Source organism: Mustelus asterias, chromosome 19 (assembly GCF_964213995.1).
Source record: "Mustelus asterias chromosome 19, sMusAst1.hap1.1, whole genome shotgun sequence".
NCBI classification, from domain to species: domain Eukaryota; kingdom Metazoa; phylum Chordata; class Chondrichthyes; order Carcharhiniformes; family Triakidae; genus Mustelus; species Mustelus asterias.
The window spans coordinates 42444205-42470943 of record NC_135819.1 but is presented as its reverse complement, the minus strand read 5'-3'; the positions used below and the strand labels follow the sequence as shown (position 1 = coordinate 42470943).

The 26739-nt window shown below is 40.8% G+C and overlaps 1 protein-coding gene across 2 annotated transcripts in view; it reads left to right on the top strand.

The window, feature by feature from the left end:
- Positions 1-26739, top strand: part of kif21a (kinesin family member 21A) — a 159722-nt gene that overhangs the window by 87294 nt on the left and 45689 nt on the right. Inside the window, exons 19-23 of one of the 2 annotated variants that reach the window (XM_078235390.1) lie at positions 6303-6450; positions 11571-11762; positions 16728-16829; positions 18681-18846; positions 25621-25641. In XM_078235390.1, the coding sequence (XP_078091516.1) occupies positions 6303-6450; positions 11571-11762; positions 16728-16829; positions 18681-18846; positions 25621-25641 (629 nt within the window). The remainder of the gene's footprint in view (positions 1-6302; positions 6451-11570; positions 11763-16727; positions 16830-18680; positions 18847-25620; positions 25642-26739) is intronic. The other variant, XM_078235391.1, reaches the window with a different exon arrangement.

Here is a 26739-nt window from a genome sequence, read left to right as displayed (position 1 = left end):
TAGATTTTGGATTAGGAGAATCACAAATGGGCTACAACCAAGCCAGGGTAAAAGGATAGTTTATTCATCAGCTCATCCGAGGATAGTTTGGGGGACAATTCCTTCTGCAGGCAATTAGAACATAGAACAGTACAGCACAGAACAGGCCCTTCAGCCCACGATGTTGTGCCGAGCTTTATCTGAAACCAAGATCAAGCTATCCCACTCCCTATCATCCTGGTGTGCTCCATGTGCCTATCCAATAACCACTTAAATGTTCCTAAAGTGTCTGGCTCCACTATCACTGCAGGCAGTCCATTCCACACCCCAACCACTCTCTGCGTAAAGAACCTACCTCTGATATCCTTCCTATATCTCCCACCACGAACCCTGTAGTTATGCCCCCTTGTAATAGCTCCATCCACCCGAGGAAATAGTCTTTGAACGTTTCCTCTATCTATCCCCTTCATCATTTTATAAACCTCTATTAAGTCTCCTCTCAGCCTCCTCCGCTCCAGAGAGAACAGCCCTAGCTCCCTCAACCTTTCCTCATAAGACCTACCCTCCAAACCAGGCAGCATCCTGGTAAATCTCCTCTGCACTCTTTCCAGCGCTTCCACATCCTTCTTATCGTGAGGTGACCAGAACTGCACACAATATTCCAAATGTGCTCACCAAGGTCCTGTACAGTTGCAGCATAACCCCACGGCTCTTAAACTCCAACCCCCTGTTAATAAAAGCTAACACACTATAGGTCTTCTTCACAGCTCTATCCACTTGAGTGGCAACCTTTAGAGATCTGTGGATATGGACCCCAAGATCTCTGTTCCTCCACAGTCTTCAGAACCCTACCTTTGACCCTGTAATCCACATTTAAATTAGTCCTACCAAAATGAATCATCTCACATTTATCAGGGTTAAACTCCATTTGCCATTTTTCAGCCCAGCTTTGCATCCTATCTATGTCTCTTTGCAGCCTACAACAGCCCTCCACCTCATCCACTACTCCACCAATCTTGGTGTCATCAGCAAATTTACTGATCCACGCTTCAGCCCCCTCCTCTAAGTCATTAATAAAAATCACGAAGAGCAGAGGACCAAACACTGATCCCTGTGGCACTCCGCTAGCAACCTGCCTCCAGTCCGAAAATTTTCCATCCACCACCACCCTCTGTCTTTGATCAGATAGTAAGAAGTTTAACAACACCAGGTTAAAGTCCAACAGGTTTATTTGGTAGCAAAAGCCACACAAGCTTTCGGAGCTCTAAGCCCCTTCTTCAGGTGAGGGGGAATTCTGTTCACAAACAGAGCATATAAAGACACAAACTCAATTTACATGAATAATGGTTGGAATGCGAATACTTACAACTAATCAAGTCTTTAAGAAACAAAACAATGTGAGTGGAGAGAGCATCAAGACAGACTAAAAAGATGTGTATTGTCTCCAGACAAGACAGCCAGTGAAACTCTGCAGGTCTAGGCAACTGTGGGGGTTACAAATAGTGTGACATGAACCCAATATCCCGGTTGAGGCTGTCCTCGTGTGTGCGGAACTTGGCTGATAGCCCCACTGTGTTTACCCCAGTCCAACGCCGGCATCTCCACATCATGACTTTGATCAGATAGCCAGTTACCTATCCAATCAGCCAACTTTCCCTCTATCCCACACCACCTCACTTTCATCATAAGCCGACCATGGGGAACCTTATCAAACGCCTTACTAAAATCCATGTATATGACATCAACTGCCCTACCTTCATCAACACACTTAGTTACCACCTCAAAAAATTCAATCAAATTTGAGAGGCACGACTTGCCCTTCATGAATCCGTGCTGACTATCCTGAATTAATCCGCATCTTTCTAAATGGTCGTAAATCCCATCCCTCAGGACCTTTTCCATCAATTTACCAACCACCGAAGTAAGACTAACCGGTCATTAGAATGGCATATAGGAGAGTACTGAATAGGTTTGCATGCAGGCAGGTGCATTGATTGGCCTGGTAGGCAACGGCCTGTCACTGATGAGGAGCATGGAGGAATCCACCTCCAACTTGGCAGAGGATGTGACTTGAAGCTTGCCCACTGTGCAGCCTCTGCTCCATCATCATCTCGAGCTGCAAACCCTCTGCAATTGCTGCCATTCCATACCTGCTGCAGCCATTTTGTGGACTGGTCACCTACTTTGGGGTGGCACAGTGATTAGCCCTGCTGCTTCTCAGCGCCAGGGACCTGGATTCGATTCCCGGCTTGGGTCACTGTGTGGAGTTTGCACATTTTCCCCGTGTCTGTGTGGGTTTCCTCTGGGTGCTCCAGTTTCCTCCCACAGTCCAACGATGTGCGGGTTAGGTGGATTGGCCATGCTAAATTACCCATTAGTGTCAGGGGGACTAGCTAGGGTAAAAGCATGGGGTTATGGGGATAGGGCTTTGCTGGTTAGTCCAGACCCGATGGGCCAAATGGCCTCCATTTGCACTGTAGGATTCTATGATTCTATACTTGGATAGTGTTCTCCAGCAAATGCACCAAACTCCCTCCAAAACCACTCGAATACTTGCAGGCACTTTTCAGCAAGAAAAGTTCCATTAAAAATTACTCGACTGTAATTGCAGAGTCGATCTTGCTGTATCATGCATTTTTTTTTTCAGGAATGGATGATGCACGTGTTGCCAGAATCTGGGCTGAAATCTTGACATCAGCATGTTGGCCTGTGGAACATCAAGATAGTGTAAATTCAATATGTTTGGGTGCATGCAGAGGACATACCTGTATGCTCTCAAATCAATAGCATGGCCCACCACAGTCGCAGCCCAAGGCTGTGGCTGCCCCTGGGGAAGCAAGGGAGGCATCCCCATGACTGAATTTCTCACCTAATGGCTTTTTGACTTTCCAATGTTCAAATTGACCAAATGTCTGCTTGCCCAGCACTGGATACTCAGACATGGAGTCTGACAATTGAGAGGTTGGGTTCGAGAGAGCTGGTGGTGAGGTAGAAGCAGTTGTCATCGCTGTACGTGTGGAAATGGATTCTGTATTTTTAGGTGATGTCACTGAGGGCACCATATAGATGAAAAATAGGAAGGCAACCCATGGGGAATACCAGAGGTAACTGTGCAGGGACAGTAAGAGAAGCCATTGCAGGGAATTCTCTGGCCATGACTGAATAGATAAAAATGGAACCAGATGAATGCAGTCTCATCAGGATGACAGTGGAAAGGAATTGGAGGAGAATGGTGTGGGCAAATGTGCAAAAAGCTGCAGACAGATTGAGGGGCAATTGCTTACCTTTGTTACAGGGTGTTGTGGGGGTTCCACAGCTATTCAACTGCAGTATATCTCATTCATAACCAACCAAAGAGTTCAAGTTCAACATCTTGATTCGAGCTATAGCAAGGAAGCCTGCGGGCCACTGGGGCAAACAGATTCCCTGAACAAGGACATACAATGGCAATCTTACCCTGCAGCTCAACTACAAGCAATTAACATTTACCAGTCAAAAGTGTCACAGAAGTTATCCATAACCACTTGCAGCTAACAATTGGGATTACATAATGTATAACATAAGGGTGTAGTTCTCCCATTACAACTTGTGCCTGTCAACCTAATTATACTACCACCAAGCATGTCTCTCTTTCTATTTATCTATTAGCTTCCAGTCATGATTATGATAGTTATATTTCTAACCAGTGTCATGTCCTCCCATGTTCATTGACCCTTGTTAGAACAGATACTAATAAGCTGCAGCTGTGCATAATTCAATGGAGGCCTTGTGTGTATGCTGTGCCTTTCCTAGCTTTGGTGACTCGTAGCCTTTTGTCCTCTTGTTCTAGATTCCTTTAGTAGAAGGAGGAGTCTAGTATAATTATCTAACTCATCATTTTTTTCATTATTTTTAACATTTCAATTGGTGCACTTCTCCATAGAATGGGAATTCATTTAGCTTCTCATAAATGCCTAGTCTTTACATCTTGGACAAAGTGGTGAATTGTTACTGGAGTCTTTCCAAAACTCAAACCCAAAATTTGTTTCCTCGAATCAGGTGGCCAATTGTGATGTGGACTAGCATTCTGCATAGCTGCAGTACTTTCTTGCTTTTAGATTCTACAGCTCAAGACAAAACCACTTCTGCTTTCCAGAACATTGAGGCCTTTCTTGTAACTTGGAGTTTTATGGTCCTTAATTATTACTGGGTCTGCTTTAATCAAGATCTGTGGTTTTCTCAGTTTTCCCTGTGTGACTGAGTTTAGCAGCTTGCAGTTTGTGTTTTTTAAACTTATGATCATAAACCCGTTCACAGTCCACTAGGATATCAATTGTAACTGTGTAACAGTGATGGAAACCTGATTGGAGGGCTTTCAACATGGAGTTCTGGGAAAGATGGGCATTGATTTGGGAGGCAACCATACACGTGGACTTTTGGGATGAAAGAGAGGTTTAGATATGGAGCAGTTGTTGTTAAAGATTCGGGCAAGGTTTTTTTTTATTCAGAGGTTATGGCGGATCACCTCAAAGCCCACAAATGCCTCTACTTTCTCCGAAAACTAAGGAAATTTGGCATGTCCGCTACAGCTCTCACCAACTTCTACAGATGCACCATAGAAAGCATTCTTTCTGGTTGTATCACAGCTTGGTACGACTCCTGCTCTGTACAAGACCGCAAGAAACTACAAAGTGTCGTGAATGAAACCCAATCCATTACTCAAACCAGCCTCCCATACATTGACTCTGTCTACACTTCCCGCTGTCTCGGAAAAGCAACCAGCATAATCGAGGATCCCATGCACCCCAGACATGTTCTCTTCCACCTTCTTTCATTGGGAAAAAGATACAAAAATCTGAGATCATGTACCAACCGACTCAAGAACAGCTTCTTCCCTGCTGCCACCGGACTTTTGAATGAACCTACCTCGCACTAAGTTAATCTTTCTCTACACCCTAGCCATGAGTGTAACACTACATTCTGTGCTCTCTCCTTCCCTATGTATGGTATGCTTTGTATAGCATGCAAGAAACAATATTTTTCATTGCATACTAATACATGTGACAGTAATAAATAAAATCAATCAGATTTGAAGGAGTGGTATCAGTATCTGAGGAGGGTGAACATTTTAACAGTATCAGTTAACATGGCAACCAGGAAGGGAAGATGGGTTGTCAGCAGTTTAGTGGGAATAGGATTGTGGGAGCAGAAGATAAGCCTCATGGGCAGAATGAGCTTGGTGATAGAGAAACTAACAAGACAAATGAGAAATAAAATGCCATCCTGGAACCATGCCAGATGTGGGAGTCCTGAAGAATTGAAGTTGAGGAATGATGTGTAGGATAGAAGAAATTAACACCAAGTATCATTGCGTAGGGCAAATCTTTGAGTCACATCTATTGGAAAGCCGAAGGGGTTTCATCTTGAACCATAGAATGTAAAAGCAAGAAAGTACTGCTGTTATGCAAAATGCTAGTCCAGATCTCAATTGGCCCCCTGATTCGAGAAAACTAAGTTTTGCTACGAGTTCTGCAAAGAGTCCAAGAGCAATTCACCACTTGGTTTCTGAGAAGCTAAATGAATTCTTTATTCCATGGCAAAGTGCACCAATTGAAATGTTAAAAATAATCTGGTGGCTAATTCCACCAGACTCCTCCTCCTACTAAAGAAATTTAGAACAACAGGACCCCCGGGGCAGCATGGTGGCTAGCACTGCAGCCTCACAGCGCCAGAGACCAGGATCCGGTTCCTGGCTTGGGTCACTCTGTGTGGTGTCTGCACGTTCTCCCCATGTCTGAGCAGATTTCCTCCGGATGCTCCCATTTCCTCCACAGTCTGAAAGACTTGCTGGTTAGGTGCATTGGCCATGCTAAATTCTCCCTCAATGTACCCAAACAGGCACTGCAGTGTGGCGACTAGGGGATTTTCACAGTAACTTCATTGCAATGTTAATGTAAGCCTACTTGTGGCCCCAATAAATAAACTTTAAACAAAGTTAAATTGAACACATACTGCATTCTCCTTGAACACCCAAAAATGCAGCAGCATTTGAAATGTTTAAAAATGAAACATAATGGGAATAAGATGGGATGAGTGAAGTAGGCACTTAAGAACCATGGCCATCAACAGAAATAGGGAGAAGATACAAAGGCTAAGACTAAAATGATGGAACTAACAAACTGGACCAAATGGTCTTGTGTGTTTTTTTTTAATGTGTCAATTTTACTTTTAAAGAATTCAAACACTTAGTCATGCTGAAAAATAATTGAGTGGAATTAGCAATAATATCAGTGACTTCCAATTTTAAATGCGTAGGCTAATAAGTCAAGTCTGACCAATTGCAGGATGAAGTATCAGAGGAAAATTACAAGCAGATATACATCAAGAACAGCAAGAATGAAATGGCAGTCACTTGAACGTAGAGTTACTGAAATCATCATGCAGAGGATGACTATTGCTAACATGGAAGCTGATATGAATCGACTTCTTACGGTAAGAACAATCTCCCCTTCCCTGCTGCCTGCCTTCCATCTCCTCACAACTTGAATTAAAGCTCCTTTCTTTTTAGCAAATGCTATCTGGCTAGGTTAACTGGTGCTTTTAGTTTTGCTTTCTTTTAGACTTAGGAAATTTAGCACATCCAGCTGTTTTCCCATTTCTATTCGGCTCAACTTTTGTATAACTTCTTGTTTGAAGGCAACGCAATAATCCAATAAATCTTGTTAAAATTTAACCCTGGTTAATTATTGATAAGCTATTAGTATATGATGTTTTCAGAAATTAAGGTATTAATTGTAGAATGAAGGAGTAACAATGTCAACAAAATAAATTGGAGTTGTGAAGTTTAAAATTTATTTTACCTGTTCGACCAAGGAAGCAAGGAGCATCCGAAATAAGGTAGGTGAACTTGGGGCATGGATTGGCACTTGGGACTACGATGTTGTGGCCATTACGGAGACATGGGTAGAACAGGGACAGGAATGGTTGGTGGAAGTTCCGGGGTATAGATGTTTCAGTAAGTGTAGGGTAGCTGGTAAAAGAGGTGGAGGAGTGGCACTGTTAATCAAGGAGAGTGTAACGGCTGCAGAAAGGCATTTCGAAGGGGATCTGCCTACAGAGGTAATATGGGCTGAGGTTAGGAATGGGAAAGGAGCGGTCACATTGTTAGGAGTTTACTATAAGCCCCCAAATAGTAATAGAGATGTGGAGCAAGAAATTGCTAAGCAGATTATGGATAGGTGTGGAGGTCACAGGGTAGTCGTCATGGGGGACTTTAACCTTCCAAATATTGATTGGAACCTTTATAGGTCGAATAGTTCGGATGGGGCAGTTTTTGTGCAGTGTGCAGGAGGGGTTCCTGACACAATATGTGGATAAGCCGACAAGAGGTGGGACCACATTGGATTTGGTAATGGGAAATGAGCCGGGCCAAGTGTTGGATTTGGTTGTGGGAGAGCACTTTGTAGATAGTGACCACAATTCGGTGTCTTTTGTTATTGCAATGGAGAGGGAGAGGGCCATACGGCAGGGCATAGTTTACAATTGGGGGAGAGGTAATTAGGATGCAATCAGGCGGGAATTAGGAAGCATAGGATGGGAACAAAAATTGTCAGGCAAAGGCACTAATGATAAGTGGAACTTTTTCAAGGAACAAATACTGCGTGTCCTTGATAGGTATGTCCCTGCCAGGCAGAGAGGAAATGGCCGAGTGGAACCATGGTTCACAAAAGAGGTGGAATGTCTCGTCAAGAGGAAGAAGGAAGCGTATGTTAGGTTGAGAAAACCAGGTTCAGTTGGCTCGATGGAGGGTTACAAGTTAGCAAGAAATGAGCTGAAAAAGGGGCTTAGGAGAGCTAGGAGGGGGCATGAGAAGTCCTTGGCGGGTCGGATCAAGGAAAACCCCAAGGCTTTTTACTCTTATGTGAGGAATAAAAGAATGACCAGGGTGAGGCTGGGGCCGGTCAAGGACGGCAGTGGGAATTTGTGCATGGAGTCAGAAGAGATAGGAGAGGTGATGAATGAATACTTTTCTTCAGTGTTCACCAAGGAGAGGGGCCATGTTTTTGAGGAAGAGAGGGTGTCACAGGCTGATAGGCTGGAGGAAGTAGATGATCGGAGGGAAGATGTACCAGCAATTTTGAATAAACTGAAAGTTGATAAGTCCCCTGGGCCTGATGAAATATATCCTAGGATTCTTTGGGAGGCAAGAGATGAGATAGCAGAGCCTTTGGCATTGATCTTTGCGTCCTCACTGTCCACGGGGGTGGTGCCAGAGGACTGGAGAGTGGCGAATGTTGTTCCTCTGTTTAAGAAAGGGAATAGAAATGACCCTGGTAATTATAGGCCGGTTAGTCTTACTTCGGTGGTCGGTAAGTTGATGGAAAAGGTTCTTAGGGATAGGATTTACGACCATTTAGAAAGATGCAGCTTAATCCGGGTTAGTCAGCACGGATTTGTGAAGGGCAAGTCTTGCCTCACAAATTTGATAGAATTTTTTGAGGAGGTAACTAAGTGTGTTGATGAAGGTAGCGCAGTTGATGTCACATACATGGATTTTAGTAAGGCGTTTGATAAAGTCCCCCATGGTCGGCTTATGAAGAAAGTAAGGATGTGTGGGATAGAGGGAAGTTTGGCCGATTGGATAGGTAACTGGCTATCTAACAGAAGACAGAGGGTGGTGGTGGATGGAAAATTTTCAGACTGGAAACCGGTTACCAGCGGAGTGCCACAGGGATCAGTGCTTGGTCCTCTGCTATTTGTAATTTTTATAAATGACTTGGAGGAGGGGGCTGAAGGGTGGATCAGTAAATTTGCTGATGACACCAAGATTGGTGGAGTAGTGGATGAGGTGGAGGGCTGTTGTAGGCTGCAAAGAGATATAGATAGGATGCAGAGCTGGGCTGAAAAATGGCAAATAGAGTTTAACCCTGACAAATGCGAGGTGATTCATTTTGGTAGGACAAATTTAAATGTGGATTACAGGGTCAAAGGTAGAGTTCTGAAGAATGTGGAGGAACAGAGAAATCTTGGGGTTCATATCCATAGATCTCTGAAGGTTGCCACTCAAGTGGATAGAGCCGTGAAGAAGGCCTATAGTGTGTTGGCGTTCATTAACAGGGGGTTTGAGTTTAAGAGCCGTGGGGCTATGCTGCAACTGTACAGGACCTTGGTGAGACCGCATTTGGAATATTGTGTGCAGTTCTGGTCACCTCACTACAAGAAGGATGTGGAGACACTGAAAAGAGTGCAAAGGAGATTTACCAGGATGCTGCCTGGTTTGGAGGGTAGGTCTTATGAGGAAAGGTTGAGGGAACTTGGGCTTTTCTCTTTGGAGCGGTGGAGGTTGAGAGGAGACTTGATAGAGGTTTATAAGATGATGAGGGGGATAGATAGAGTGAACGTTCAAAGACTATTTCCTCGGGTGAATGGAGCGGTAACTAGGGGGCATAACGATAGGGTTCATGGTGGGAGATATAGGAAGGATGTCCGAGGTAGGTTTTTTACTCAGAGAGTGGTTGGGGTGTGGAATGGACTGCCTGCAGGGATAGTGGAGTCAGAAACTTTAGGAACATTTAAGAAGCTATTGGATAGGCACATGGAGTACTTCGGGATGATAGGGAGGAAATAGCTTGATCTGGGTTTCGGACAAAGCTCGGCACAACATCGTGGGCCGAAGGGCCTGTTCTGTGCTGTACTGTTCTATGTTCTATGACCACTATTTATTGTTATGCGTTCATTGGATGAATGTTGCTGGCAAGGTCAGCATTTGTTGCCCATCCCCAGTTGCCCTTGAGAAGGTGGTGGTGAACTTCCTCCTTGAACCATTGCAGACCATATGATGCAGGTATACCCACAGCCCTGTTAGGACGGAAGTTCCAGAATTTTGACCCAACGATCCTGAAGGAACAATGATATAGTTCCAAGTCAAGAACAGCTTATTGTGTGGCTTGGAGGGGAACTTAAGGTGATGGTGTTTCCATGTGTCTGCTAACTTTGTCCTTTTAGATGGTAGAGGTTGTGGGTTTGGAAGGTACTGTTGAATTTTACCAACTATTTTTAATATTTGAAATTGTACTGGCAACTTGAGGTTGGGGAGTGGTGTTTATGTTGGTGTTGAATATTTATCTGGCTTGAAGATGCAAAAGGCACATCTCGTATATATGATGTAAGTAGGCACTGAAACTGTGACTTCTGTTCGCATTTCTTTGAAAGAAGTGTAATTATTTGCTGTACTTATGCATTTGTCTTTATTTTTCTTATTCCCTTCTGTGTCCCAATGATTGTTTTGGCTTCCCTGCTGCATTCCTTACCCTTGACCACCTCTGTTATGAAGTTAACATTTTTGTTGAGTGGTTTCAGTGGCGTTTTAAATTTTTCCACACAATACATTAGCCAGCCTATCTCTACATTTGTATTTTTTTAAATTGCTAAGCCTAATGTTTTTCCATGTAGGAGGTTGGAAGAGTAATGTCTGCCACAGGTGAGGCCAGAACCTGCTGTGGTTCACAAGTGGTTGAATAGTATTGTGGGGAAATTTGAAGGTGGCCAATTATGTCCTAACTTAGACAATTCAAAACTCGCAAGCAAAGACGTAACAAATTTATTTTGCATCGAACAAACAAAACAAACATACAGCTGACTGGAGACTTCCAAAGAGTTAAACAGCTCTGGGAATAGAGCTGCGGAACCACTCCGAAAGATCTGATGTACAGTCAAATACAGATCAATTGTAGTTTTTTTCTAACCAATCCTTCCACCATTCATTAGCTTAAAATCAATTTTGTTTAACAGTCATACATCAGTACAAATCTGTCAAGTACCTCAGCCAACCTTATGATACTTAATAGCATGGTGATATCTTATTAACCCAACTAGTCCAGACGTTGTTTCCCTTCTTGGCTCTAACTACATCCCTGTTGCCTGGTAACGGCAAACGCTACCGCAAGGTCAAAATGGACATTCCCACCAGCTCACAGCCAAGTTGAATAGGCATGTGTTCCTGCGACCAAGGGCATATCTATCCTTGTGTCTGGGCAGTGAATGCATCTATTCATGTTGCAGGATACATTCCCTCATAGGAAGTCCCGATATTACTACTGCTGACTAACCGGCTCCCAGGCCTCTGGTTTTAAACTGATGACATTTACCATGATGCCTTTTGGTAACTTTGCTTGATTAAAATGAACAATGAATTTAAAATATCAGCATATATGTTTTAAAATCATAACTACTTGTTTTGATTCACTGACTGTATTCACATATATGTGAACTGTTTGTGTTAGCTTGCCTAATAATCATTTAACTCTTTACTGATCCGTTGATCTCTTAAAGACTGCATTCTGCCAATGAATCTTATTCGCTGGTTAGAAATCCCCTGCTTCAAGTTGTGAGTGACATTGATGTCTTTATACATTTATTCTTAATTTGTTTATGTACAGTTGAAAAATGTGCAAATCTCTGATAGTTTTATGTACCACTGATCAGACACTAAACAAAGCCAGCTAGTGCTTGCATTGAAATTGGTAGGTTAAATAAATTTACATGCTGTATTTGAGAATGTAGTTGATTTATCTTCTCAAATTGTTACCATTTTTCCTCTATTCATGTTACAGCAACGTGAAGATTTGACCAAAAGACTTGACAAGTTGAATAGACGGAGAGAAAAATTTGTACAAGACTGTATAGATGACAAAGCAATCCATAGTATTCATGAGGAAACCGAGTCTTTGAGTGCAAATATTGATTACATTAATGACAGCATTTCAGAATGCCAAGCTAATATCATGCAGATGGAGGAAGCAAAGGCAAGTCAATTTTGTATTTATTTCTTGTATATGTTAGGAAAAGTCCCAAAACATCTGTGCACAAATCTAACCCAAATGCATTGCATCATTCTGCCATGCCAACATATAGAATGAATGTCTGGTAGCATCTGTGGGGAGAGAATAGAACCAGCGTTTCGAGTCTAGATAACCCTTCGTCAGAACAGTTCTGATGGAGAGTCATCTAGACTCAGAATGTTGGCTCTATTCTCTCTCCACAGATGCTGCCAGACCTGCTGAAATTTTCCAGCATTTTCTGTTTTTGTTTCAGATTCCAGCATCCACAGTATTTTGCTTTTATCTATAGAATGAATGTCTCATTTTCCATCAGTCACATGTATCTTACGAGAACTCAGAATTATTTTTTGTGTCTGAACTGAAGTCGGACATTATCATGTTCGGAGTACACTTAGCTGACGATTGAAAGTGCGGCAATGTTCGCAACATATCCAAAGGCTCTGCCTTAAATTGAGACTTGGAGCATTGACATTTAGAGAAGGGCAGAGTGGTTGTTGGCGGGCATATTTGTCATTCTTGTAAAGTGAGATAAAATGGTCCATATAGCTGGTTTTCTATAACAAAGGTAACTTTGTAGCTTCTCATTACTGATGGGATATGTTTAAGACAACTGGTGGAGATTAAGGGAGGACTCTTAGCCCACGTGAGATAACAGCATTCTGTGGTTGTTCGTTCTCTCCAATGCTCCTTCATCTTTATTCCCTTAAGTTTAAGGGGTTTAGGTTTTTGTGCCCAACTATTTCCGGCATGCAGTGTCTTACAACCTCTAGCTTTTCTCCCTTACCAAAAATCCCTTAGTTTTTCCATTCTTGCATTTTCTGAGTTCATCTTATCCATACCTTGTGCTTCCCTAATTTTATTCCTACTAAAGTGATGATCTCACAACTTCCCTTCCTGGGCTGCAGAGTAGCTGAATTCTAAATGGTTAATCATAATTCAGAAATGGAATAATTATAGCCCACCTTAGATCTTTCTGACCTTTCAAAAACATTGGCCAGAATGGCCACTGACTTTGGCAGGACTGGGAGATCCTGCTGGCAGCCATGGCGTGCTGCCTCCGCTGCCAGGGAACCTATTGCAGGGAGGCCAAAAAATCCCAGCTATTATCTTTCTCCAGTTAACATTCGCTCTCGCACTCTTAACCATGTTATTGCCTCCTAAATTCATGCCCATCTTTCCTAATCATACTAATCTTTTATGGGCCTTTGCTAGCTTAAACTCAAAAATACTCTTTGTCACTGTGGTGGGGGAGCCCTTCCAAATGGCGGCCTGTGGCTGACGCAGCACTCAGACAGGCAGAGAAGGATTCTATGCCTGCCTGCAGTGCTGGCCATCCCTCTTCCCCACCAAGTTGAGGGAAGGCTGCCTCAGTTGTCTGACTACTTGTACAGCATTCAGTCCTGGATAAGCCACAATTTCCTCCAGTTACACAAGTGGGAAGACTTAACCCATGGTCATTGTCACATGCTGCAAACTCTCTGTTCACTCTGCCAAGATAATTTCCCTCTTTGGCCACAGCCTTGGGGAAAACCCAAGAATTCACAACTGCCACATCCCCTTTGATCTGGAGCTGATTTTTCCACCCATAACCTCCACTTGTAACAATAAATGCTCTGGCCTTACTTTAGCCCATTTGCTGTTCAAACACTTTTCCATCCTTTATTTCCAAATTTGACTTTGCAATGTTCAAACCTGACAACACTCCTACCCTCCCTTAACACTCTGCATCAACTGATTGTACATCCTGTCTCTCTTTACCCTTTGCTTTCAGCCAACTAGTGCCTAAGCTCTGGAATTCCCCAGAACCTTCCATCACCATCCCCACCCTTTGATAGTCTTTAAATTTTGCCTCTTTGACAAAATCCTCCTCACGTATCCTCCTTTAACTCAATTATATTTGTCTTGTGAGCTTTGGGACATTTATGGTGCATTAAATGGCCATACAAAATGCAGGTTATTATTCAAATAAAATAAGCACAACGCTTGGTAGTATTGGCACCCCAGGTTATGTATATTTTTAGTCCCCACAATGGTGTCTTAACTCGTGTTACATTTCACTCCAATATAAATTATTTATTTTATTTATTAGTCACAAGTAAGACTTACATTAACACTGCAATGAAGTTACTGCAAAATTTCCCTAGCTGCCACACTCCGGCTCCTGTTCAGGTCAATGCACCTAACCAGCATGTCTTTCAGACTGAGGGGAAGCCGGAGCTCCTGGAGGAAAACCACATAGACATGGGGAGAACGTGCAAACTGCATACACAGTGACCAAGCCAGAAATCAATCCCACTGGTGCTGTGAGGCAGCAGTGCTAACCATTGTGCCACCGTGCTGCCACATTACTGTGTTTTTTATGCTAAATCTGATACAGAACGGTGCATTGATATGATATTTGGTGCTCCTGCAATGAAGGTAATCCTGAGCTTTGGTTCTAGAAGCAACTTTACTGGGTGATATTTGTTAATCTTCAGAGTTCCTGTTGCCAGTACATTCAGTTCATAGGAAACAAAATGTCTATTGGCTAGCCAGCTATATTTTCATCTAGCCGGCTGTACTTTCTCAACGCTGACGGGAGTATCAGCAGTCCAAAGGTTGCAAGACACTCGTGTAATAACAGAACCCTGTGTAGCCTATTATCGAAGCATTAGAGATAATTAACCTGGTCACTTGTCAGTATCTTGAATATACAGTAAGAGCACAGAGGAGGGATTCCATTTCCACATTAGAATTAGCTTTCAAGAATTTAAATAGAAGCCCACTGTCCTCAATTATGGCATGACCAGAGGTCCTCAATCTTGATCTTTTTCTGAGCTCTGTCTGCCTTGGTAAAATATTTTCAGTGATGTTATTTTTAAGCAATTACTCTGTTATCAATATTTATCCATTACAAAGGGCCCTTTGCATTTTTGCCAAGTTTACAAATTTATATGTACAAATCCTTTAATATTTTTAATTTATGAAACTAATTGAGGTATATAAGAAGCTAATGGAGATTGACAGCATAGATGTAGAATGAACATTTCCCCTTGTTGAACGTTCTAGAACAAAATGCCATAGTTTTAGGCTAAAGGGTGGTAGATTCAAAAATGGAAATGTGGGGGAATTACTTCACTCGAAAGGTGGAGAATCTGTGAAATTACTCCAAAGTGCAGTGGACGCCAAAAGTCTAAACAAATTTGAGGAGATAGGTTTTAATTAGCAACAAGATGAAGGGTTATGGGGAGTGGACAGGAAGGTGGAGATGAGGCAGAGATGAGATCAGCCAAAATCATTTTGAATGGCGGAGCAGGCTTGAGAGACTGAATTATCCAACATCTGCTCCTAGTTCTTATCTTCACTGGTGCTGATACGGTTGTCATGTGAGTGTACCTTTAAGAAAGTTGTTTTAAAAATCATGCAGCTTACAGCTTCAGTGATGTCATTGGGGAGGAGCTAAGCTGTGGCAGTCAGGTGATGGGGTTTCAGTTTCATTTGTGGCAGTCAGGTGATAGGGTTTTTTCCCTTTGGGCTTTTAGTTTCATTTTTGGGAAGCAGTTTAGCGTCAAGCTGAGGAGGAGTGTCTCTCTCCCTGTGTTTTTCTCTTTGTTTGGTTCTGCCTTAAAGAAGTTGTAAAGAAATTGTCACAATTTATATTGAATTTGGCGAGGATGAGCATGAGAGGTTTCACTTCAGGTGTGTTTCAACTGACCCACGAGGAGCTTTTATCAAAAACAAAGTTTAATTAAGAATATTGTTGTCATGTATAGTAAGACAATTAGCAAGAACTTTTAACAGTTACAAACAAGAAACACAATAACCACGATAATGTGTAACTCTTAAGGAAATATCTCTCATGTGTTCCAACAAAAGCCAACATCCAATACACACAACCCTCCAAATAAACACAAAACAACATAGGTTATTGCCCGCTTGTTACAGGAATCCCGTCTCCTGAGTTGAATGCTGAAAATCCCTTGTGAAGAAACTCAGGAGAGGTTGTAGTCAAATCTGTTTCCCAAAACACGGCTTCTTTGAAGCAGAACCAAACAAAGAGGAAAAAACAGGGAGAGAAAGAGACTGCTTGTTAGCTTGCTGCTAAACTGCTTCCCAAAACAAAACTAAAAGCCCAAAGGAAAAAGCCCCTATTCCCTGACTGCCACAAACTAAACTGAAAGCTCTAGCACCTAACTGCCAATTTAGCTCCACCCTGCAATGATATCGCTGAAGCTGTGAACTCCATGATTTTTTTTTAAAAAACCTCCTTTAAAGGTACACTCACATGACACAGTTGACAAAGTCTTATTTTGTAGATTGAATATGGTATTGATAATCCAAGTGGTGGAATTTTTACTGTAGTCACATCTTAATGTACAAAAGCAAAACTCTGCAGATGCTTTAAATCTAATGAAAGTAGAAAATGTGGGCATTACTCAGCAGAACAGGTGGCAGCTGCAGAGAGAGAAGCAGTTAACAAAAGGCCATCAAACTGAAAACGGTAACTCCTTGTTTCTCGAAGATGCCAGATTTGCTGAGTATTCCCAGCAATTTTGTTTTTATTATATCTGAAATGTGTGAAAATAGACCTGATGACTATTATTCCCATGCACTCTCTTTCTCATCCATTCAGAGATGATCTTTTCGTTTTCCTTGCTATCTCTCTTCCCCAACTTTCCCACATGGATGTGTAATTTTCTGCTTCTCCCTTGCTCCCACCCCTCCCAACTTTGACCGTGGTTTTGTCGAATCGAAAGAAAAAAGGTTTGCACTAAAATTGAAGTGGAACGATATACCATGTAAAGAATATAAATATACATTTTAGCATTAAATAGCTATCATTATTTGATTATAGTTGTCCAGAAATGTTCAACGTACGTATCCTCCCCTTCTCCCACTGAATACTGCAAAAACTTGACATTGTTTTTAATTTCCTTTTGTCATCTACAGGAGGAGGGTGGCACAGTGGACGTTTCAGCCGTAATTACTTCCTGCTCTTTAACAGAAGCTCGTTACATGTTGGACCACTTCCTCACCATGGTTATTAATAAGGTAAATTTGTGAGCCAAACCTGAAGACTTATTTATTCTAGTCAATTAACCTGAGCATAAAGGCTACTACTTCATAAGATAATGGATAGCCACTGGAGGGTTGCATGTTCAAGCCTAATTTGGAGCTATCCAGAACATTACTTCCAGATGAAGTTTTTGTTTCAATATTCAAATTCTTGAAGTTGACCTGTTCCATTGTTTGTTTGGTACAGCTACTCTATTCCCTCTGTGTTGAATGAAACAGGAAACAAAATACTACAGATACATTGGAGCAGTTTTGGTTGGCCAGAGATCCCATGTTCTAACAGCACTAGATTCTAAGAAATTTGTAAATGTTGAATTGGATGTCTGAGATGTGTACTTTTCTCATCTCCTCCCTGTTGTGTCACCACCACCCCTCTTGCTTTCAATTTTTGGGGTCAAGATTTGGTATCAACTATTGAGCTATATGGAATCGGCTTGCTGAGCAAATAACTTTGTTGCTCAAAATATTAGAAAACATTGAGCAGTCTTCCCTTGCGTATGACTTGCTGATTTGTGATTTAGCTTTGAGGAGAACGTGTTAATGATTTAGTTTTGCAGTTACTGGCTTATAATTGACCTAATTTCTATCCTGTGTGGAGGAGCAATTTAGGATGGTTGAAGAATGGTTACAAAAGATGGTCAGAAAATAGTGGCAGCGCAAAGGACACTTTTAATACATACCTTTAATACGGAACTTTAATTTTTATTTAAAATATTTAATTTGAGTGCATGTTACGTTCTTCTAATTTCTGAATCTCATGATTCCCTGGTGAGTTTTTGATATTTGAACTAAATGGATTCAAAATTTAGATTGATTCTGTGCAAGGTTTGACTTGCAGATAGATACTGTTATCGGTCATGAATTTTCCAGCTTGAGCTCAGCATTTTGGCATCCAGGATAAAAATAGGACATTGATTTGATTTATTATTGTCACATGTATTAGCATACAGTGAAAAGAATTGTTTCTTGCACGCGATACAAACAAAGCATACCATTCATAGAAAAGGAAACGAGAGTGTAGAATGTAGCTGGGGTGTAAAGAAAGATCAACTTAATGCAAGGTAGGTCTATTCAAAAGTCTGATGGCAGCAGGGAAGAAGCTGTTCTTGTGTCGGTTGGTACGTGTCCTCAGACTTTTGCATCTTTTTCCAGACAGAAGAAGGTGGAAGAGAGAATGTCCAGGTGTGTGGGATCCTTAATTTTGCTGGCTGCTTTGCCGAGGCAGCGGGAAGTTTAGACAGAGTCAGTGGATGGGAGGCTGGTTTGAGTGATGGATTGGGCTACATTCACAACCTTTTGTAGTTTCTTGCCGTCTTGGCCAGAGCAGGAGCCATACCAAGCTGTGATACAACCAGAAATAATGCTTTCTATGATGCATCTGTAAAAGTTGGTGAGAGTCGTATTTGTCATGCCAAATTTCCTTCATCTTCTGAAAAAGTAGAGGCGTTGGTGGGCTTTCTTAACTATAGTGTCGGTGTGGGTGGACCAGGATGTTGAACAACTTTGGACTTTATGAAATTTCTCACTGACAGATTTGTAATTAATGTCGCTGTTCTTGGTACTTTGAAACCTGGCTCGAGTTTTTTGGAGTTGTGAATTTTATAAATCGTATTTATATTGAATATATTTTCCCTACTAGAGGAGTACTTTGTTTTCAATTTGGTCTTGGATGATTTTGTGCAGAGTCTTGGTTCTGAGGTGAAGGGATCTGTGAAGGAAAATAATAAGTTGAATTTGGCCATCAGGAGGATATTACTATTGCTTTAATTGTAATGCTCTGCATTGTTGAAGAAAATGTCTTGAAAACATGATTTGTCTGGTTCTCAGGGTCTCCAAGCTGCTCAGAAGGAATCTCAAATTAAGGTTCTAGAAGGTCGAGTGAAGCAAATAGAAATAAACAGTTCCACTCAAAACCAACTGCTGTTCCACATGTTGAAAGAGAAGGCTGAATTTAACCCAGAGCTAGAAGCCTTACTTGGAAATGCTTTGCAAGGTAACTGTATGACTCTTCACAGGTGGCATGCATATTTTATTTGCAGTGCATGATGTAATTTAGATTTGTTACACATACTTGCTGGCTTTTTTGAATTAATGCTGTTTGGAATGAATTTCTTGAATATTATCTCATTTTGCTGTATGTGAAAAAATGTTATGGGTAAATTGATCTTGGAAAATTTGCAGAAAAATATCTGGTGTAAATGTTTATAAACTAAATTTAGTGATTTAACCTATATCATTAATGCACTAATATAACAAATTGACTTTTGTTCAACAGAGTACGGCTAAAAGTAATTTCAATCTTTGCAGCAAATTGGAAAGTGACTTTCTTTAGTTTCCCAGTTTGGAATGGTACATCAATATGCTGCTGTCTTAAAGCTAATGAGTTATGACAAGGAAAAACTTGAACATAGTCTGGACATCTGGAGAACACGAGAAAAGAGGGATTTTTTTTCATTGTAGATATATGGAAATGACTCTACTTTTTGTGTATTGACAAGCTGATAGGTACATGGCAGAAATGATACATAAGGGCTGCCCTCTTAATTTTTTGCAAACCAAACATTTTGAAGTCTGTGTGCACGTCTAAGAAAAAGGCAAGATTAAAATTTCCAGGGGACCAAATCCTGCATTAAATCTGAATTTCTATTTTTCATTCATTAAGTCTTTAATTCAAAAGTTTTGCAAATTACAGATGACCCTGATGTTGGCTATCCAGAGTTTAGTCCTTCAGATTTTTTGGATATGCTTCCTTTAACAGGATAATGCTGATAGTCATTTGGCCCAGGTTACTTCTATTACAAATGAACATTTTCAAAGACTTGCACCACCAAATTTAATGAGTAATTTCTTTGCAATGCGCTCTCCTTTGCAAAAATTGGGATGGTCCAGTTTCCCAACTTGTGGAATTCGTCATCCCAGAAACTCATAACCACGTAATTGGATTTAGCTATGTTACAAATGACAATCTTGCTACGGGTGTCAGAATTCATAATCCTTTAGAAATTTGTATAATGGAAAACAACATTTATGAACAAGGGCTTTGTTACTAAACTCTCAATACTTTGTTGTTTAAACTTCAATTTTTAATGTCTGAAGCTAATTTTATACAGCTATATATTCTAGGAAAAATATAATTTAAAATCCATTACAGCATTGAATAGAGTGAAAACTTGCAAAAGAAAGGTGTTTTGAAGACTTTTCAATGCAATGTCATGGGATGATTATATTGAGGTGTAAGACCTGGAAAACATTCTGACTTAGGCTGACAAGTGGCAAGTAACATTTGTGCCACAAAAGTGCCCATCTCCAGCAAGAGAAACTCAACCCATCTTTCCTTGACATTCAATGGTAGCACCATCACTGACTCCCCCACTATCAACATCCTGGGGGTTACAGTTGACCAGAAACAGAATGGGACCAAGCATATAAATACTGTGGCTGCAAGAGCAGGTCAGAGGCTGGGAGTTCTGCAGCACTAAATGACCTCCTGACTCCCCAAGGCCTATCCATTATCTACAAGGCACAAAGTGTAATAAGTCCAGCTTCAATGACACTAAAGAAGCTCAACACCACCCAGAGTAGTCCACGTGATCAACACCATGCATCAATTTAAACATTCACTGCACCACTAATGCAGAGATTGCAGCACTTCCTACCATGCACAAAATACACTGCAGCAAGTCAACAAAATTCCTTCAACAGCAGGCTCCAAATCTGCAACCTCTAACACCAAGAAGAACATGGTGTCATGCAGCAGATACATGGGAACTCCACCAACTGCAAGTTGCCCTTCAAACCCCTCACTAACCCACCTTGGAACCCTATCCCAGTTGAATTTCCATTTGTATCCAAACCTTCATTTCCATTTGTATCCTGTTCTATTGTCAATTTTGAATTTCTTTGGTATATTGAACTTGCCTGGCTATTTAATGATGAGACTCATAGTTATTCAGTACTAATGTCGGAGCATCAAGTTTTGCTTTTCCTGCACTCCATTTTATAACTATGCAGTTTTGCAATATTCCACAGAGTAAGAGGAGTATCTTGTATCATCCATAATACCATCCATATTCATGGAATCATAAAATCCCTATGGTACTGAACGAGGCCATTTGTCCCATCAAGCCTGCACCAAGAACAATTCCACCTAGGCCCTATCCCTGTTGCTGGATCAAAATCCTGGAACTGTGCTTAACAACTAACTATAGGTATAACTATGGGTGTACCTACAACACAGACTGCAGAGGTTCAAGAAAGCAGCTCAACACCACCTTCCAAAGGGAAGTTGGAGGTAGGCAATAAATGCTGACCTAGCCAGTGACATCCAAATTCACATGGAATCTTTTTTAAAAAGTGATCACAGGAGCAGCTACCAGTGGTGGAGTGGAAAGAAGGAGTCAGTCAGTTTGAGGATTCGTGTGGTTGAAGGTCACTGAGGTAGGTGCAGCAACGATAGATTTGAAAGACAGAATGAGGATCTTAAATTATGATGCGAGCCAGAGTTCTGGATAAATTACAGTTTGTGAAATGGAATGCCAACATGAAGAGCATTGGAGAAATGAAGCATTAACCAGGTTTTACATCTGCAAGAAAAGATTCTACATCTGCAAGCATAGATTAAGGCTCACTGGTCAGGAGGTCGAGGGAAAGACTTCTGGCTCTCGGTGGGAGCTGAAGAAATCGTTTTGGTTTTGCCACCATTTTGTTGGGAGGAATTTATGGCATCGCCAGCTTGTCCAGCAACATTTGGCTGATTGTTTACAGTGAGGAGTCTTTAGGTCATAATAAGGTACCAATTGTCTCAGAAATTCAAGTAAAATTTAATATCTGTCAATAATATAAAAAATGGAATTGACTCTCAGTAGATTCTTCAGGGTCATTAAGAGAATCAAAGGGTTGTGAATCTGTGGAATTCACTACCCCAAAGTGCAGCGGATGCTGGGACAGTGAGTAAATTTGAGGAGGAGTTGGATAGATTTTTAATTGGTAATGGATTGAAGGGTTATGGGGAGAAGGCAGGAAAATAGGGATGAGGAGCATATCAGCTATGATCGAATGGCAGAGCAGACTCGATGGGCCAAATGGCCTAATTCTGCTTCTATATTTTATGAACTAAGTTAATTTCTGGTTTGAAATTAATCTGTCCCTAAAAAGGTTTCTGTTTGTTTTGCCTCTTCAAAACACAAGAGTCACAAGCTCCAAACCTTCATTTCCATTTGTATCCTGTTCTATTGTCAATTTTGAATTTCTTTGGTAGATTGAACTTGCCTGGCTATTTAATGATGAGACACATAGTTATTCAGTACTAATGTTGGAGCATCAAGTTTTGCTTTCCATGGACTCCATTTTATTACTATGCAGCTTTGCAATATCCCACAGAATAAGAGGAGTATCTTGTATCTGTTTTTAATACCATCCATATTCATGGAATCATAAAATCCCTATGGTACTGAAGGAGGCCATTTGTCCCATCAAGCCTGCACCAACAACAATTCCACCTAGGCCCTATCCCTATAATCCGATGTATTAACCCTGCTCGTCCCTGACACTTGAGGGACAATTTAGCATGGTCAATCAATCTAACCCACACATTTCGACTGTCTAAGGAAACCTGTGCAGAATCAGGAGAATGTGCAAACTCCCCACACAGTCACCCAACTGTGAAAAGAGTTCTGAAGAGAGAGAGCTGTTGTTTAACGGCTGCTAACTGTCTTATCTTTATTCCTCAGAACTTAACAATACATTCTGCAAACAGAGGGAAATGCTCATCCTGAGTTAAAATGTCTGGCATTGAATCTTGAATGGTCCCCATTAATTATGATTATCAGAATTGCAGTTCATTATTTAATCCCGCAGAAAAGGAGAACTCAGTGTTTATGCTACACACCATAATATCTTCAAAGTTTTACATCTAATTTAGTTGAGGTTCATATGACAGGAGGAGCTCAGAATAAGATTGCACAAACAGTAGAATAAAGTTATCTATGAGTTGTAATGATTTGTTGATATTACTGGAGGGGAAGGTCCCAGAATGGAACCCTGGCTCAAAACACCGTAACTTTTACCTTTTTTTAAAAAAGAGTCACAGGACTGCCAATTAACTCTTAACAAAAAAAAAATTAGACATGAAAACTTTGACTATGATACAATACTTCACTCCCATTTATCTTCACAAATGTTCACAGATTTTAAGAATAACACAGGTCACAAAGCTCTGACAAAGGGTCATCTAGATTTGAAACATTGGCTCTATTCTCTCCCGACAGATCTGTCCGACCTGCTGAGATTTTCAAGCATTTTCTGTTTTTGTTTCAGATTCCAGCATCCGCAGTATTTTGCTTTTATCACAAGTAAATTCTATGCTGTAATGTTCACAGTAATCTCTCAGTCCTGTAACCCAGCAGGCTAACTGTGGTCAGGCAGCACCGCATTCTGAAGTCAAGTGGTGGATATCACCCAAATCGACCGTCTGTGGATTTCTCCTCAAATCCCTCCCAGAAGATTGTCACACATGCAGACTGCATGCAAAGGCACGCCTTTTAATCTTCTTTCAACGATGCTTTCTCTCTGCTTTTTTAGCAAGGATCCATCTCCAAGATCTCCTTTTTAGTATTCTGTCATCTTGAATTACCACTTGCATCCAAGCTTCCAGATAAACCCTCAGGTACTCAGTCCCCAACAGAATACCATTGTTCCAAAGACTGGAAATAAAGACAGTAAACCTTTCGATTGTGTCCAGTATCTGGCTTTTCTCTAGCTAATCTCACCAGCTCTGCTCTTCCCAGTTCTGTCTTCAACTTTAGTGATCAGTACCCTGCTCAAATTCCAGTTCATGTTTTCATTTCCACTTCGATCTTCATGGAAACCTATCTTTTCATTACCCTAGTTTTCAGAGCTAGCTTTCTTGCCCATTACTCCATTGTATGATCCTGCTTCTAGAAGCACTGAGAGCTGCCTTCTCTCTCGTTGCTAAGCTCCAACTGCTCTGCAGTTCAGTTAATCACAACCACAAGGTCTTTCTTTCCTAAAGTTGCCCCAGTTGCCAATCAACATTATTCTTTCTCCAAGCTCGTGTTTACTTTTCACATTGTAAACTCTCTGCAGAATGTAGACACAGTTTGAATTGAAACCAAAACCCCCATCCGTGCAAGCACCTTTGTTTAACTATAATTTCATAGAATCCCTACAGTGCAGAAGGGGCCAACCACAATCCCACCCAGGCCCTATTCCCGTAACCCCACATATTTACCCTACTAATCCCCTGACACTAAGGGACAATTTAGCATGGCCGATCAACCTAACCTGCACATCTTTGGACAGAGAGGAAACCGGAGCACCTGGAGGAAACCCACGCAGACACAGGGAGAATGTGCAAACTCCACACAGACAGTGACCCAAGGCCGGAATTGAACCCGGGTCCCTGGTGCTGTGAGGCAGCAGTGCTAACCACTGTGCCACCATGCCGCCTAACACAAAAACACTAAATTAAACTCTGTTAAAATCTATACCTTATTTCTAACATCCAACCATACAACCATTGGTCACTGCAACCACCTCTGCTTCCTGAACTGGAAGATACCAGGTGCAGTTTGTGGTTTCAAAAGTTTGTTGATTTCAGCCAGTGCAGCAGGACAGGATTTATGGCAGTACATTTTGGTTAAGCTTGGGAGAATTGTTCCACGTTCCTGTTTTGGGTTACTGTAATGTTTCTACAGGTGCAAGATCAAGCCTGGAATTTCACTCTAATTCTGCAGAAGCTGATTTAAGTATCATTTGAACTGGTTTAGCATGTTTTAATATTTCTTGAGCTGCTTTCTGGAGGATGACAGGTAAATTATAAGCTCTATTGGTGCATCGCACCATACATCTAGGCAAATCATTGCAGCTATATCATCTAGCATAGAACTAACTTTCAAATTCCAGTTTAATCTGATCATTCTGTAATTTCAGTCATTGTGATTTAAAAAAAAATATTCCAGACTGATCCAATGTGCATGTACATAAAGTAGCAGTTTTTTCTACAATATGTCATATCTGTACTTTTTTGTCATTCCTCTGATTAGATGAACAATTGATGGCAGCATTAGCCTCCAGTAAACTGAGTTTATTATTTAACAAGGACCAAATAATGAGAAGTCGTGTTCTAATCTCTCAATAGTGAACTATTATACAGCTGCTCAATTATCCTGATCTATAAACAGAAAACACTGGAAACATCTTACAGTTCTGATGAAAAATCAGTGGCCTAAAGTGTAAATTTTGTTTTTTCAGTAACCTTGGTGGGTGTTTCTTTTGACATTACAGCTTTGACCTAACGGGTCAGTCTTTCTAATATTATGCAGTACAGGTTGTGGCTAATCATTTGCAAAGTTTTTTAAAATATATTGGTCGGTGGATTGATGTGATTGTACTTCAATGTAGCTTTATTCCATATTCTGAATTTCCTGAGATGCTACACCGGGAGAACATTTCAGAATGAAGGCTTTCCTTTTGTAGATGTAAAATCCTTAATGATCTGCTTCTCGGGTTGTGCATATTATAGGTGTTTACCATGTGAAATGGTTAACTTTGGGGACTAATGTTAATTTCAACAGTGGCGTATCTCTAATAACCAATGCAATGAATGAAGTTTTAAATATATTTGTCTGATTTCAGCACTGGTTCATTCTTGCTGATGACTCTGTAGGACTTTTTTTAATACAGTGAATTCCATTTGATTGGTTTGTTGCTTTTCTTTTGTTTCCCCCCGTTGCTATTGTTTACACAGAACTAGATAGCATACCTATGGGTAAGTTAATTGCGCCTACTGTTATGTGTAACTGCATGGTTTACTAAACAAGCCTGTATGCTAACCTTGCTGCACCTTTCAGTAACATCTGTAAACATTTTAAGTCTGCATGCAGCATTTTATGGGAACTGAATGCAGATCATCATTTTTTCCTGACTCACCACCACCTTTTGTGTCACATGAACCATTGAAACATTGTATACATTTGCTCCAGAAGTTAACTACTGACCAATGTGGCAAAATGTTGGCTCCATTTACACCTTAAATGTTAAAAATGTCTATCTATTGAATATTGAATCATAGGCCTGGATTCTTTCTGTCTGTCTGTTGCTACTTTAACTCATTCCAATAATTGATCTAAATGTGGATATTGTGAATGTATTATAGTTGATCAAAATGGATAATTTTGGCGATACTTCATACTCGTCAAAATAAAATACAAGCTAACAATTGTGTTCAATACCATTTATTTAAAATAATGCATTGAGATAAGACTGTTGAGAGCTACACTAGATTATGGGCACAATTTTGAGCACTGACAGTGTTCAAATTTAGTAATTCTCCGAACTGTTTAATTTTAATACCGACACAAAGTAAATTGTGATCCGTGATCTATAGTTTATATTGGTATAATCTGAGAGTAGCATGTTTAATGCCAGATCTTAAGACTGCAAACTTTTGGTAAGTTGTTATATATGATAATGTGTTGTAGGCTTAAACCAACCAAATCCTTATTCAAAAAGCCCCTAAAAACAGTTGTCTCTAATTGATGCTGGAGTTGTCAAAATCATCGTGGTTTATTAAGGAAATTGTATTTAAAAAATTACTTTTTCTATGATTAATCGGAACATGTTCTGTGTAGAAGTTGGAAGAAAATGCAGGAAATTACTTGTGCACCCTTAGAAATGATCTAAATAATCTTGCGTTTGAAGATATAACATAACTTGAAATTTGAGATGATCGAAAGCTTGGAGAGATATCTAGTATTTTCAGTCTTTTTAAGGTTAAATAAAAATTGCAAAGAAGGAAGTCCAAAATTCAAGATAAACTAAATCCTTATCTCTGCAGTACGATATTTACTTACTGTATATTTGACAG